This window comes from Sphaeramia orbicularis, chromosome 17 (genome assembly GCF_902148855.1).
Source record: "Sphaeramia orbicularis chromosome 17, fSphaOr1.1, whole genome shotgun sequence".
Taxonomy (NCBI): Eukaryota; Metazoa; Chordata; class Actinopteri; order Kurtiformes; family Apogonidae; genus Sphaeramia; species Sphaeramia orbicularis.
The window spans coordinates 30,330,142-30,345,521 of NC_043973.1; the positions used below are offsets into that span (position 1 = coordinate 30,330,142).

Below are 15,380 nucleotides of genomic sequence, written 5' to 3' on the forward strand. Positions count from 1 at the left end.
GTGTTGGAAGAGGGATACATCTAAAACATGCAGGATTGTGGCTCTCCAGGTCAGGGTTGGCCACCCCTGCACTACATAAATAAATCTGATTTTGATTTCAGAGCACACCTTTTCACTGATGCTAACATTACTGAGGTTATGAACATTTTTGTGATATTACTTTTGCTGTATTTATATTGACATCGAGGGGTGTAACCTATTGTTGTGTAACAAAAAAAGCTCTATCCTGTGAGTATCCAGGGGTCCTATGGGTCCTCTAGTGGTCTCAGAACACTGAACAGGCATTTTATTAACATTTATATGGACATCCACTACATATCAGTCCCTAGATTCTCTGGTATTAGGAGGTTACAGCATAGATTGACTATAACTGAGCATTCACTTACACACACTTCATTCACATTTTTTTAATTTAATCATTTAATTTAATATTTTTTTTTATTTTAGCATTTTTAACCAGTCCTTCAAAACAAGCTCTGCCAGGTGAATGCACCAAATTACAGACACCACCATCCCCTCAACCCTCAGCACTGGTATCATCCTGCCCACACATCTGTCAGACTCCTAAAGTTGGCAAACAACACCACCCTCACTGGTCTCATCTCCAATGGTAACAAGTCTGCTTGCACAAACTGAACAGACCTTATGCTCAGTGTTCTAAAAACAATGACATTTGTTGTGGATTTCAGGAGAAGCTCATCATGGCTACACCTTCTACTCTGTCCCACACCCCTGTCTCCATGATAGAGTGTCTGGATTCCCACAATTCCCCAACATCTCACGTGAAAAGCGAATGTAACTTTCCTCAGTGAGAGTGCCACAAACCACTGTATACAACCTCATTAACAACTGTCGTGATTGTTCCCTCAACTCATTTCTCTACAAACCTTTTGACTGTGTCTATTGTTTCTATTTGTTTACCAGTTATTTGTAGTCTATGTTTTATGTTTTTGTTTTTCCATGCATGTTGCTTGTGTGTTTGTTATAAATCATCCTTCCCTCTTTTTATTTAATAACGCTATCTGCGTATTTTAATGATTAAAGACATAAGACTATTTTTGTGGTGACTTCTAAATGAACTTCTTTCTACATTTAACCTTTTTAAAACCCTTTATCACTGTTTATTATATTATTCTTTGCATTTAGCATTTTCAGCAAAAATTAGGTATTTTCCTATATTTAATCTACTGATCATGTATATGTTTGTAAAAGCTTACGGTAAATTCAAAGCTTATTATATCAAAACAGAGAAAACTGAGGAAAAAGTGGCATTTTTGGCAAAAATATGTTATTAAATGAACTTAAAAACAAGCATCTACAATCAGTCATTTATAAAACTACATGAGTTTTATTGGTGAATCAGTGTTGCTCATGATAATGCTGTTCTTAACCCATAAAGACCCAAGGATCCACCGGCGACCAAAACTATCTTGTCATGTAAATGGTTTGATACCTGTTGATCCACTAACCCTATCAATACATGTGAGTAATTGGTGTAAAATGCAGTTTCTCATCTTTTTAGGGTCATCAGATATAACCCATTAGGACGTTCAGAGGCTCTGTAGTTACAATGGAAACACCATCATCTTCTACAACATTGATTCACCAGTAAAACCCATGGAGTCTGACAAATGACAGTGGATGGAGACACTTGGTTTATGTTCAGTTAATGATAAGTTTTACTGAAAAAGTCACTTTTTTTTTTTTTCAATTTTCTCTGTTTCTGATATAATAACCCTCAACTTTAACCTGAGCTTTAATAAACATCAACAATTCAATTTTGGAAAATAGATGGTTTTCATTGAAAAAAACAACAACAAAATACAGAGAATAATATTGTAATAAATGGTGATAAACCACTTATGAGAAAAATTCATTTGGGAATGGCCACAAAAGCAGCACTGGGTCTTTATGGGTTATATTCACTATGAAGTCTGATGAGTTAAATTTGTCATTCCTAATGATGCTGAAAAGCCGAGAAACTGCATTTTACCTGAATTATTCACATGTACTGATAGGATTAGTGGTTTGAAAGTTATTAAAGATTTTAGATCAGTAGATATTTTTGGTTGATTGCAGCTGTTTAGGTCTTTAATGGTTAAATATCACCAAATCAATTCAACAACCTGGTAAATACACTGAACAAAAATATAAATGCAACACTTTTGTTTTTGCTCCCATTTTTCATGAGCTGAACTCAAAGATCTAAAACTTTTTCTGTGTACACACAAGGTTTATTTCTCTCAAATATTGTTCACAAATCTGTCTAAATTTGTGTGAGTGAACACTTCTCCTTTGCTGAGATAGTCCATCCACCTCACAGGTGTGGCATATCAAGATGCTGATTAGACAGCAGGATTATTGCACAGGTGTGCCTTAGGCTGGTCACAATAAAAGGCCACTCTAAAATGTGCAGTTTTATCACACAGCACAATACCACAGATGTCACAAGCTTTGAGGGAATATGCAATTGGCATGCTGACTTCAGGAATCTCCACCAGAGCTTTTGCCTGTGAATTGAATTTTCATTTCTCTGCCATATGCCATCTCCAAAGCTGTTTCAGAGAATTCATGAAGAAGACTGTGTGAGGAAAATGGTGGTCACATCAAATACTGACTGGTTTTCTGACCCCCCTGGACCACCCAATACAGTAAAAGTGCACATTTTAGAGTGGCCTTTTATTGTGGCCAGCCTAAGGCACACCTGTGCAATAATCATGCTGTCTAATCAGCATCTGGATCTGCCACAGCTGTGAGGTGGATGGATTATCTCAGCAAAGGACAAAGAAGTGCTCACTAACATAGATTAAAACAAATTTATGAACAATATTTGAGAGAAATAGGCCTTTTGTGTACATAGAATCACTTCTTAAAACACATTTTTATAGACTTGCTTTTAGGTGATGTCTGTCCCTTTTTATATAATATATACTTATCCCTACTGTTTTCTTGGTTGATGACATGCCTGTTTTTATACTGTATATATATTTACACTTTCTTTTCTTTTTCTTTAAACTGTTCTGCACTACACACCACCAGAGAGTTGTCTCTTATAATTTCGTTGTACATATGTATAATGACAATAAAGGCATCCTATTCTATTCTATTCTATTCTATTCTATTCTATTCTATTCTATTCATTTTTAATTTTAATTTGAACTTTTAAATGTGATTTTATCCTGTTTGATTACTAATTTATATTCTCATACATGATGTTTTATCTCATTTATTCATTTTTGCATTGATTTAACAGCATCATGTTACGTTATCCCCGCCCTCTTTACTCCGATTCACTTAATTTATTGAAAGTACCATATTTTTTGCATTTGTTGTACACATCTTTCTCATTGTGTTGCTTCTGTTTTAGTGTTTTTACTTGCTTCTTGTATCCTGCTGTTGTGCCCTCTGTCAAAGCACTTTGTAAACTTTGTTTTTAAAGGTGCTATATAAATAAAGCTATTATTATCATCATCATTAGTAGTAGTAGTAGTAGTGGTAGTAGTAGTAGCACCACGTCTCTGGAATGACCTGCCTCTACACTTATGGTCTATGGACTCTGTAGAGAGTTTTAAAAAACATCTCAAAACACTCCTGTTCAAACAGGCTTTTTAATTTCCCAGCTGACTCAGGGCCACCACAAACTGATTGCACTTTATGTATTCATCATATTTTAAACTGTTTTAATGGTATTTTATTGTGTTTTACGGATATTCTAATTGTATTTTATTTGTACTGTTTTATTTGTTTTTTGCTATGTAAAGTGGCTACTTTACAATGTTACATGTACTCCATGTGTCTCCCCCTACCTCCCCCCTCTCCCCCAGTCTCTCTCTATCTCTATCGCTCTCTCTCTTTTCTCCTCCTTTACTCTCGTTCTTTAACCCCAACTTGTCAAGGCAGATGGCCATCCTTCAGGAGTCTGGGTCTGCTTGAGGTTTCTGCTGTTAAAGGGAAGTTTTTCCTTGCCACTGTCACCAGTCACAAGTGTTTGCTCCAGGATGATTCTGTTGGGTTTCTGTAAATTTGATTTGATTTTGATTTGATTTGATAAAGCACTTTGTGACTCTGTCTGTGAAAAGTGCTCTATAAATAAAATTTACTTACTTACTTACTTTATTATTATTATTATTATTATTATTATTATTATTATTATTATTATTATTATTATTATATAGAAAACATCTTAGATTATTGAGTTCAGCTCATGAAAAATGGGAGCAAAAACAAAAGTGTTGCATTTATATTTTTCTTCAGTGTAGAAAGAAATGAGGCTAAATGGCAAAGTCTGCTTGTGTAACATAAAGACTCAGATTATTATTATTATTATTATTATTATTATTTAGAAAACGTTTTAGATTATTGAATTCAGCTCATGAAAAATGGGAGCAAAAACAAAAGTTCTGCATATATATTTTTGTTCAGTGTATAAAGAAATGAGGCTAAATGGCAAAGTGTGCTTGTGTAACATAAAGACTCAGATTATTATAATTATTATTATTATTATTATTATTATTATTATTATTTTATTTTATTTTATTTTTTAAATTAAATAGAAAACGTTTTAGATTATTGAATTCAGCTCATGAAAAATGGGAGCAAAACAAAAGTTCTGCATGTATATTTTTGTTCAGTGTATAAAGAAATGAGGCTAAATGGCCAAGTCTGCTTGTGTAACATAAAGACTCAGATTATTATTATTTTATTTTATTTTATTTTGTTTTATTTTATTTTAGTTTTTATTAAATAGAAAACGCTTTAGATTATTGAGTTCAGCTCATGAAAAATGGGAGCAAAAACAAAAGTGTTGCATTTATATTTTTCTTCAGTGTAGAAAGAAATGAGGCTAAAGGGCAAAGTCTGCTTGTGTAACATAAAGACTCAATAGAGAAAAAAGTGGCAGTTTGGCGCCATCTAATGACAGGTTAGATTTCAGTGGAGGAGGACGAAAATATATTGGAAACGGAGATAAAATTAGAGGCAGCAAACTCCTGTCTAGTCGATCATAAATAAGAGTAAAAAACAGTATTATTAAACTCCATACTTATCGCATAGCTGTCAGACAAATCCATGTTTCTGTTTCGACTATTCTCCCTGGGCCTTTGTCTCGTGCATCCTCTAGTCAGGTCTGCTACACACAGGCTCAGTGTGCGGTCCCGGTCCGCCAAGCAGCCGCCGACACCGCCGCCGCCGCTGTCGCTGTAGTGGCGTGGTCTTTGTCGAGAATTTTCTTTCCCGTTTTGTCCTTATTTGAAATTACAGCACACCTGTCAACATGGGGAAAAAAGAAGAAGAGGATATAATAAGAATTGCGAAGAAAATGGATAAAATGGCGCAGAAGAAAAACGGGGTGAGACGTCTGAAAAGAATGAATGCTTACCTGCCCGCTTAGCCGTTCAGGCTGTTGTTGATACGAGGCTAACGATGGGGCTGCTAGCCGTCAACTGTTAGCTAAATGAGCCTCTAGATAGCTTCTTGGTCATTTGTAACCATATTTCCTACACATTTTACGTCTTACAGGAGCATATATTTCACACTTATACCACTAATTGATTATACGGCTAACATACTTACAGTTTTGATTGGCAGCAAAGTGTTAGCTTTCAAGTGTGTTGATGTTAACGGCTTTACTAGCAGTTAGCCACATAGCATTAGCTAGCTCTGTACCTTGACACGTAATAACCCGCTAGATGCTGTCAATTAAAGCCAGGGCAATTTAACTAAACTATGAATTATAAAACGAAGTTATATTGCTATTCTTTAGATTTAATTGGTGCTTCGGGATATTAACATGTCTGTGCAGTCAGTATCTGAATATTACGGATGCATAAGTGTTAGCCGCGTAGCCAATGTAATTACAATACAGTAAACTAACCTGAAGTGCAAAACTATTTAGTCTACTGCTTATTTTTCCAAGTATACATACATCATTGTTTTTTTTTAATCGAATTAAGAGAGGTAGGTGTAGTGTTAATTGTATTTTAAGCAGGGATCATTTTAAATTACTGTAGTGCAATACGCAGTGTTGGCATGTTTGGTGTGATTGTTTACATATGGCCATGTTAATGTAGTAGCTGATGACAGCAAGCTTATGGGTAAAGGAGAGGTTCAGTTATAGGTGTGTCAAGGGTTCAGTGCTTCTCCTTCCCTCTTCTCTGCAGGCTGGGGCTTTGGATCTGCTAAAGGAGCTGCGCACTGTCCCCATGACTCTGGAGCTGCTGCAGGTACTCTTTTTTTTTTCCTTTCTTTTTTCCCCATTTGCCTCCCAAGTTTTAATTACTGCATTGTTTACGTTATGAAGCACTGACACAATGTCTCTCCACAGTCCACCAGAATCGGGATGTCTGTTAATGCCATCCGCAAACAGAGCACAGACGAGGAGGTGACATCCCTAGCAAAATCTTTGATCAAATCGTGGAAGAAGCTTTTGGGTAAATATTACTTTTCAAGCCTAGTTGCACTTTAAGAGATGTGATTTAGTTTTTCTTGTGTATTTCTGATTTGTTTTCTTCCTGGAGAGATCATTGGATGTCTCAAGCTGTCACAACATGATCAGATAAAGGGTTTTTTTTTGTAACTGGCAACAGTCATATGCATGCTTTCTGTAACACGTTGCACTCAACAAGCTGTCAGAACTGTCCCATTGGACTTTCTTAAATCACTGGCAGTTATTCTCTACCCACGGGGTTGTGAGTAGGTGAGCTATGCAGCAGTACAAGCCAATAAACAGCAGCCAGCAGTTTTTAGTGAATACAGCCACATTGCTGGAAAGCACCAAGTAGAACGAGAATTATAGAGAAATTACTGTTAGTAGTGAGTGTGTAAAACAAGTGTAATGACGCAATAAATAATGTCTAAAGTATAACCTTTAAAAAGTGACGATTGCATTTTAACGCGTTTCATTAATTTTGGGATTTAGCAAAAGCTTTTCTCATCCTACACAATACTTGAAGAAACATTATACAACACTACACCACAAGTTATTGTTAGACATCTTTCCTCTTATATAATTTTTTCTACTTACCTAATTCTATCACTGGTCCTCTAGATGAACCTGGAGGTGGGGATAAAGCTGATGAGAAGAGGAAAGAGCAAACTACTCCTGTTTCTCCCTCACAGGGAAGCCCAGAAGCAAAAGAAGAAAGGTAAAAAATAAAAAGTATCCTATATAGCATTAGCATGGCTGTCAGTTGTCATTTTGTGTTAAACGCATAATGAGAAGCCATTCAGTTAACGTAGCACCAGAGGTGTGGAAATTTCTTGTTTCTAACATACATTGTGATGTGGACTTGAGCATCAATTAGGGATGAGTGTTGTTGCAATTTGATCAATTCTACTTCTCTTCATCAATAGAGCCTATCAATCTGGTGCTTTGTATCATTGTTTCTTTAGGGTAGGGTTGCAGCTTAAATTGTGCGGGCAATTATTTGTTTTATTTGCATTTTCTCGTTTGTAGGAGGCCTATGTAATTAATGTTCTTTATTAAGAATGTGCAGAAACGCTTTTTTGAACTTATCACTATTCAGATTCAGAATTTTTTTCTTCAAATAGTAATGTTGGTGGCAATGCTAGTGTGAAACAGATGTCATATATAATTGTTTACTATTGCATTTGTACCCCTGGCTGCTAGCGTAGGGGTACATGACATAAACAGGGCAGATGAACCATAACCTAAACTAAAGTTGAAAAAATGCATCACAGACACATGTATTAGTCACAAACGGATTTGGTGAAAAAAATTAGCCAAACAACTTTGCTGTTTTTTTTCTCTCCAGTACTGTCACGTCAGCTTATTGATACTCCGGTCTCAAATCATTTTGCCCTGGGGCCTGTTTAGCACCTGGGTTTGGTACCCATCAAACCCTGTAAACTACAATTAAATCAATAATCAAGAGTGTAAGCCAGCTCTTATGGATTTTACATTTCAGTATGGAGGTATTTAGGGTTTTGCACAGGCGCATAAGTCGGACACAGCATCGCTGTTGCCATGGTAATTAAGGTTCACATCTGCCTATGGCACTGTTTTGAAGGTCTGTTTCATCCCATTGATGGTTTATGTTTAGTCTGTTATCTTTTTGTTGCGCCAAATTCTCAGTACTTCTTGTGAGAGGGACACTCAGAGTTGCACTGCGCTGAGAATCTGGGTGTAATCGGAGTAAGAGTGGACCTCGGTTCTGTTATGGTATCAACAAGAAGTAGTGTCCTTGAATATGGACCATTTCTCCCATCTTCAATTAAAAGTTCCCACCTTAATCCTCAGATGAAACGTTATTTTTTCCATGGTATATATTTCCTCTATAATGTTCAGCTATTGCTGTGGTAGAAGAGGGTCACTTTTTAACCAGTTCCATGTGACAACCTCTTTGCAGTCAAGAATTAATATTTTAAATAGCTAAGTGTCTTCCCTTTTAATTACATCGTCAGGTGTTAGACCCAGGTAGATAGTCCAGGGGTCCTTTGGAATTTTATAATTTAAAATTACCTCCATTGTCTGAACAACTCTGTTCCAAAACATTTGCATTTTTACACATGTCCAAAAGATGTGACCCTTCAGTACTTTTACACTAAACATGGTACAGTTTATCAGTTATGTGTTGAATTGGTTCCTGTCGCTCCTCTGTCTGTTGTCCATCTGTTTGCTCTTTTTGGTTTCTGTAGGTTTCTGTATATGTTGTTGACTGATTCAGGGTGTTTTTTTTTCTGAAAATTTTGACACCTCTGCTGCCAGTTAACAAGGTCACTGAAACCAAACTGCATCGATTAAAAATTCCCATTTTTATATTTTTGTGGAATTGATAATGATAAACTTTACTTTGAAACATAATTAGGAATAAAATATAATGGTGAATAAAAAGCAAAAATAAACTACAAATTTAAATGGAACACTCTAGAATATTGAAGTCAATAAGTTAACTGAAAAAAAGAACTTTAAAAACATTTTATGTCCAAAATGGAGTAAGAAGAAGCAGAGCTTACATTGTCCTACCCCAATTTTACATGACTTGGCTAATCAACTAAAGTATACAGTCCATAAAAAAGCCAAGCCTTTAAACTACAAATTTGAAAAAGATAAATCTGGGTTCAGTGTTTGCACTTACTTAAATGTTCTTTAATATCTAACAGATTTCCTTCTCATTGTTTCCACAGCAGCTCCAGCAGTAACTCCAGCAACAAGAGTGAGTCCGCTGATGTTACACCAAACACATTAATCAACACCTTTCCTCGTGCCCCCAGCACCTCAGACTCTATTCGGCTCAAGTGCAGAGAGATGCTGTCCAATGCTCTGCAAACTGGAGGTAATTTTATTAATACAACACAACCAGAAAATGACAAGAAAAATAGTATTCTATTCTTATTACATTTTCTTGTGTCTTACCTTGTAGATGATTATATTGCTATTGGTGCTGATTGCGACGAACTTGGAGCACAGATCGAAGAATATATCCTTTTCAATGAATGTTGTTAATAAAAGTGAACTGAAAATCCTTATGTAATTGATTGTAGACTCAGCATGTGGAATATATGCATGTCATCTAACATTTTGTAGCTAAAATTGAATTCCTTGACCTCCTATCACGCATCTTCCAAGAGTTTAAGAACACAGACATGAAATACAAGAATCGTGTGCGGAGCCGGATCTCAAACCTAAAGGATATGAAGAACCCTAATTTAAGGAGGACTGTACTATGTGGAAGTGTAACCCCTGAGCGTATGGCCAAGATGACTGCAGAGGTACGGCTGTTCCTTCACAATAATTTACCAACATGCTCTTTCATTTCTTCAACACCTATTCTGTTACACTGTTTTGGCAGAATTTTTCATTATTATTTGATTGATTTCTCATTACACAGAGTTAATTTCTTGTTTCTTGGCACAGGTTAAAATCGGTTTACTTACAAGTATAAGCCAGGGGTGTCAAACTCATTTTAGTTCAGGTGCTCCATACAGACTAGGGGTGTAATGATGCACTCGTTTATACCGAACAGTTTCGGTTCAGGGCCTTCAGTACAATACGGATGTGTACCAAACAAATACATGTAGCCTATGTGAAGAACACAAACACTCGCCTTAAGTTTCCACATGAACCTTGAAGCAGAACACACACAGTATGAGCAGGGTGGCTGCAAGCGGTTATGCAGTATTTGATATCTTAGACAGACATCTAAGCGATACACACCCCATCCACATGCTGAAGGTGAATCAGCATGGCAGCTCAGAGCAGCATCACATGTACAAAGCCAGAGTTGGAAGACCCTCCATCTTCTCTAAGGTCTCCGATTTGGGAGCATTTGGGATTCCCCGTCAGTTATGTCAATAGAGAGAGACAAGTCGATAAAAAGAGCTGTGTGCCGGCACTGTTTCTTGGAGATCGGTTGTGTTTCTGGTAACACATCAAATTTCATAACGCAGTTAGGACCCACACAGTAGTATAAAAACTTCAGCCTTAGAGTGACACTTAACTGTTCAGAATATGTTGCATTTTTACTTCAATAAATTTTTTAAAATGAAATTGGTCTCCTTCACTGTACCGAAAATGTATCAAAAATTTATTGAACCAAAGACCCCTGTACCAAAAACGTACTCTACCAAAATTTTCTGTACCATTACACCCCTAATACAGACCAATGTGATCTCAAGTTGGCCAAACCAGTAAAATAATATCATAATCTATAAAAAATGACACCCTCAAGTTTTTCTCTTTATTTTAGAGCAAAAAAGGACATTTACATTATGAAAATGTTTACAACTACAAACTCTCCTTTAAAAATGTGAACAACCTGAAGTTCCTTCAAAAAAAGAAATGTAGTTCTTTGCCACATTCTGCCTCATTTATCATTTACACGTTTATTACAATTTACAGTTCACAGTGGATCTACAAAAACACAAAGCATTTAGGAATGGCTACAATATTATTAAAACTGCATGTACTTCATTTAAGACATTTCAGGTTGTTCATATTTCTTCAGGTTATTCACATTTTTTGTGAAAGGATAGTTTATAAATGTAAACATTTTCATGTACAGGGTGGGGAAGCAAAATTTACAATGAACGTTTAGTTGTTTTTTCTCAGCAGGCACTACGTCAATTGTTTTGAAACCAAACATATATTGATGTCATAATCATACCTAACACTATTATCCATACCTTTTCAGAAACTTTTGCCCATATGAGTAATCAGGAAAGCAAACGTCAAAGAGTGTGTGATTTGCTGAATGCACTCGTCACACCAAAGGAGATTTCAAAATAGTTGGAGTGTCCATAAAGACTGTTTATAATGTAAAGAAGAGAATGACTATGAGCAAAACTATTACGAGAAAGTCTGGAAGATACTATTAAAGAAGAATGGGAGAAGTTGTCACCCGAATATTTGAGGAACACTTGCACAAGTTTCAGGAAGCGTGTGAAGGCAGTTATTGAGAAAGAAGGAGGACACATAGAATAAAAACATTTTCTATTATGTCAATTTTCTTGTGGCAAATAAATTCTCATGACTTTCAATAAACTAATTGGTCATACACTGTCTTTCAATCCCTGCCTCAAAATATTGTAAATTTTGCTTCCCCACTCTGTAATTTTAATTTATTTGAAATAAAACAAAGACAAAACTTTGGAGTTGTCATTATTTATAAGTTATTGTGATAGTATTCTACTGGTCTGACCCACTTGAGAGTGGTCAACTCAGTTCCACCCGTTCCAACCTGACAATTTATACTGAAATTTGGAACCAATTATCAGTAACTTTGCAGCCTCTGGTGACAAATGACTGAACAATGGGAATCAAGGTATTGGAGTAAATAAAAACATTTTCCTAAATTCTTTGAGTCACACATTTTTGCCAGTATGGCTGTGAAATGGACAATAAATTATGTTCTAAGTAGTCTTAAAAAGTCTTAAATTTAACCTGTAGGATTCCTGTGTATGTTTGACAGCTCTGGTATAAGCAGTCCTATTCCTCTACTTCTGTAGGAAATGGCCAGTGATGAGCTGAAGGAAATGAGGAAGAATTTGACCAAAGAGGCTGTCCGGGACCACCAGATGGCCACCACCGGAGGCACTCAGACTGATCTTTTCACTTGTGGCAAATGCAAGGGGAAGAGCTGCACCTACACACAGGTAAGCATTACCCATTGTGTCTGAATTCAATCAAGAATACTTGTAGTTGATGATATTAAAGGTTTCCCAGTGAACTGAGTCCACTAAATAAAAATTGGCTGACTGAAAATTCAGTCAGTGGTGTGATGTGACTCATTATTTCATCTTTTATGAATGGTGTTAAATGTTTGTGTATTTTGCTTGATTCTCAGGTTCAGACTCGCAGCGCTGATGAACCTATGACCACATTTGTTTTCTGCAATCAATGCGGAAATAGATGGAAGGTACGTTGCTTAATATGGACTTTGCTGACACTGTTGTGCACGTACATGCATGATAAAGTTCTGCAGGAACCAGCACAGCCACTCCCATTACCCAAGACTGAAGGATGAGAGCTGTGTTTCTCCACACAGCATGCAAACATCCGTACCATTTGAAGATGTTTCAGATCAAATAGAATATACTAAACTAGTTTGGTCCTAAATCCAGTCCACAGACACATCCTACACTCCCCTCGCTAAATGTAGTCGAGGGGCAATGCTATGTTTGTAACATCCCTGAGAAATTTTTAGCTCATTCAACAAAAAACTTAGGCAGGATGAGCAGAGCTTTGTAACAACTTTGTATTTAGATTCAAAGATTTTTTTTTTTTTATTGTGAATTCACTAGATGCACAGATAGTGTTTCTCTCTCACCTTGTTAAATGTTATGCACGTTTTAAAAGCGGTACAAATAGAATAAGAATAAATACGCAGTATAAAAAATAAACTTATAGCAGAATATAAAGTCTACATGTCAGTCTATTTACAGCAGCAGCAGAAGTGCAGTACAGTTATGGTTATGAGATGAGGAGGTGGAAAATGGAACCAGACAGTAACAGATTTGTCAACAGCAGCAGATAGGGCAATAGTGCAATGTTTATAGTATTTATCTGCATTTGTCTCACACATTGATTTAGCCGAGCTCAGATCTCCCATCAGTATGCATCCCAGTCTGCCGAAGATGACCAAGTCAGAAACACTGATATGAAGATTTCGGTTTGTCCAGTCACTGCCACTTTGTCAGGTCCTTTTCTTGTCACTTTTTCAGTTTCAAACAGGCAGACTAGACAGTTTTAATCCCCAGGCATACAGTTCAGCAGATATTGCATATTCCAGGTGTGTACGTTCATCCATCTGTGGGGGTCTTGGACAGGGGTGTCAAACATGCAGCCTACAGGCCAAAACCGACCCGCCAAAGGGTCCAATCTGGTATGTGGGAGGAATTTGCAAAGTGTAAAATTTACACTCAAGATATTAACAGTCAAGGTCTTGAACATAATAACTTATAGATAATCACTCCAAATGTTCTTCTTGGTTTAATGTGGAAAAAAAATATTACATTATGCCTATAAATAATAACTCCAAATTTTCTCTTTGTTTTAGTGCAAAAAAACCATTAAATTATGAAAATATTTACATTAACAAACTATCCTTTAAAGCAGTGTCTGACTTGCATCACAATTTTATCACAATCTTATGCCTGTTACTAAATGTTTTGTGCCTTTGTAGATTCAATCTGTGGTGCTCATGTATAAATGATGAGTTGTGGCAAAATGTTGTCATATGTTCAGGTTATTCTCACCTTTTTTGTTTGGATAGTTTGTGAATGTAAATATTTTCATGACTTACAGGGTTTTCTTTTCACTAAAACAAATACAAATGTTTGGAGTTGTCATTATTTATAGGCTATTATTATATTATTTCACTGGTCTGGCCCACTTGAGATCAAATTGGGCTGAATGTGGCCCCTGAAAGAAAAGGAGTTTGACACCCCTGATCTAGGGCATCCCATCTCTGATGGATCCTGTTTAAAAATGCCAGTTATGAGGTTTCTTTTGGTCTGGTTGGTTACCATGACCAGGCTGAAGTAAGCTGCTGTCGGTTATTGACTAGTGTGGTGTTGGTGTTTTCTTTATACAGAGCCTGTTCTTTGAATGTTGATGGGGTTTCTGATCTTGTGGCTCATACATAATAAGTTGACATGCCTAGTTTGTTTGTGGCTTTAGACCCTTGGTTTCTGTCTGTGTAAAATTAGTGAACTGTTAAAGACAACGATACCAAAAAATATGAAAAGAAAGTAGTCAAGGAATCTCTTCTCTTACAGATGTGTCAGTGAATCCTTTTATCACTGCCTTATGTAAATACTCAACTACCTGTCTGTTAATTTTTGTGTTTTCTCTGTTTTGTCGTAGTTCTGCTGAATCTGCAGGCATCACTCCGACGTAGCAAAATTCCTGGACCAGGTTCTGTCTCTGCAAAATATTGGAGCTTTGTATACATGGTACACAAAACGCCGTTAAAAGATGCCACTGCGGTTACAGTTTGAATAAGTATCCTGTTCATAGATCATGACCATTGTCACCCCTCCCCCTCCTTCGCCAACGACCCCCTCCCTCCCCAAATCTTTTACTATTGTTATTAGTTGTTTCTCACTGTCACATATATGCGATCAATCTTGTCTCATTCTCTTTTATCTGCATTTTTTATATGTAGTTTTAACACTTTTGACAATGTTTTGCTTTCCCCTCACAATATTGCATTGTTTATTTAATTTCCCAATAAAGTGTAATCCATTTGATTAAAACAAGTGCTCTTCATTAGTCGTCTCTTAAGATGTGCCTTCAGCCTCTTCCACTGATGTGAATCTTTAACATTATCCTAATGCAATTAAGGATCTGAGAGAGCAAAATGTGTGCAAGTGTGTTTTCCTCAGTGCGTGTGAGGGGATTGTACGTTTGTTATGGGTGGAATATTCAACATATCAAAGTGAATGCTGATGTATGCATATTAATCTGTCTAGGGACTGGGTAATGTCATTGGCTGAAGCAGGGAAGACGCACAATTGTTTCCCTTTTCCCCAGGTTTTTTTTAATTGCCAGGTGCAGCCACTTTATGCTGATGAGATATTGTGAGGCCTTGGATCCACTAAAACTGATCCCAGACAAGCCACGGTACAATAAGTTGGTTAACTGGTTCCAAGTCAGGTTCATGTGTTCAACATACCATATAATATGTAGTTATTTTAACCTTTAGGGACCCCCAGGCCATTTTTGTCATTTTTATTTTTTGATTATTATGGCTATGCTACAGCTTAGGGCATGGATTTCTGCAAGAATGCTCCATTTTGGACATATTTATTGAATCTAATGTCAGTTACGCTTAGAGGTCTATTACAGGGTTCCTACGGGGTCTTAAAAAGTCTTAAAAGTTTTGAATTTAAAAAGTCTTTAATAAGTGTTAAATTTGATA

The 15,380-nt window shown here is 36.5% G+C and overlaps 1 protein-coding gene across 2 annotated transcripts; it reads left to right on the forward strand.

Annotated features, from left to right (window-relative positions):
• The first annotated feature begins 5,144 nt into the window (after nt 1-5,144).
• tcea1 (transcription elongation factor A (SII), 1) lies at nt 5,145-14,715 on the forward strand. Of its 2 annotated transcripts, none has more exons than XM_030160960.1 (10): nt 5,145-5,347; nt 6,159-6,221; nt 6,323-6,428; nt 7,046-7,142; nt 9,145-9,293; nt 9,381-9,437; nt 9,575-9,729; nt 11,965-12,111; nt 12,303-12,374; nt 14,324-14,715. In XM_030160960.1, exons 1-10 carry the CDS (start codon nt 5,273-5,275, stop codon nt 14,330-14,332), a joined length of 930 nt encoding a protein of 309 aa, XP_030016820.1. In that variant the 5' UTR covers nt 5,145-5,272; the 3' UTR covers nt 14,333-14,715. The 2 variants fall into 2 exon arrangements, with proteins under 2 accessions (XP_030016820.1, XP_030016821.1); XM_030160961.1 differs by having other exon boundaries at nt 5,273-5,347; nt 9,148-9,293.
• Nucleotides 14,716-15,380: the final 665 nt, after the last annotated feature.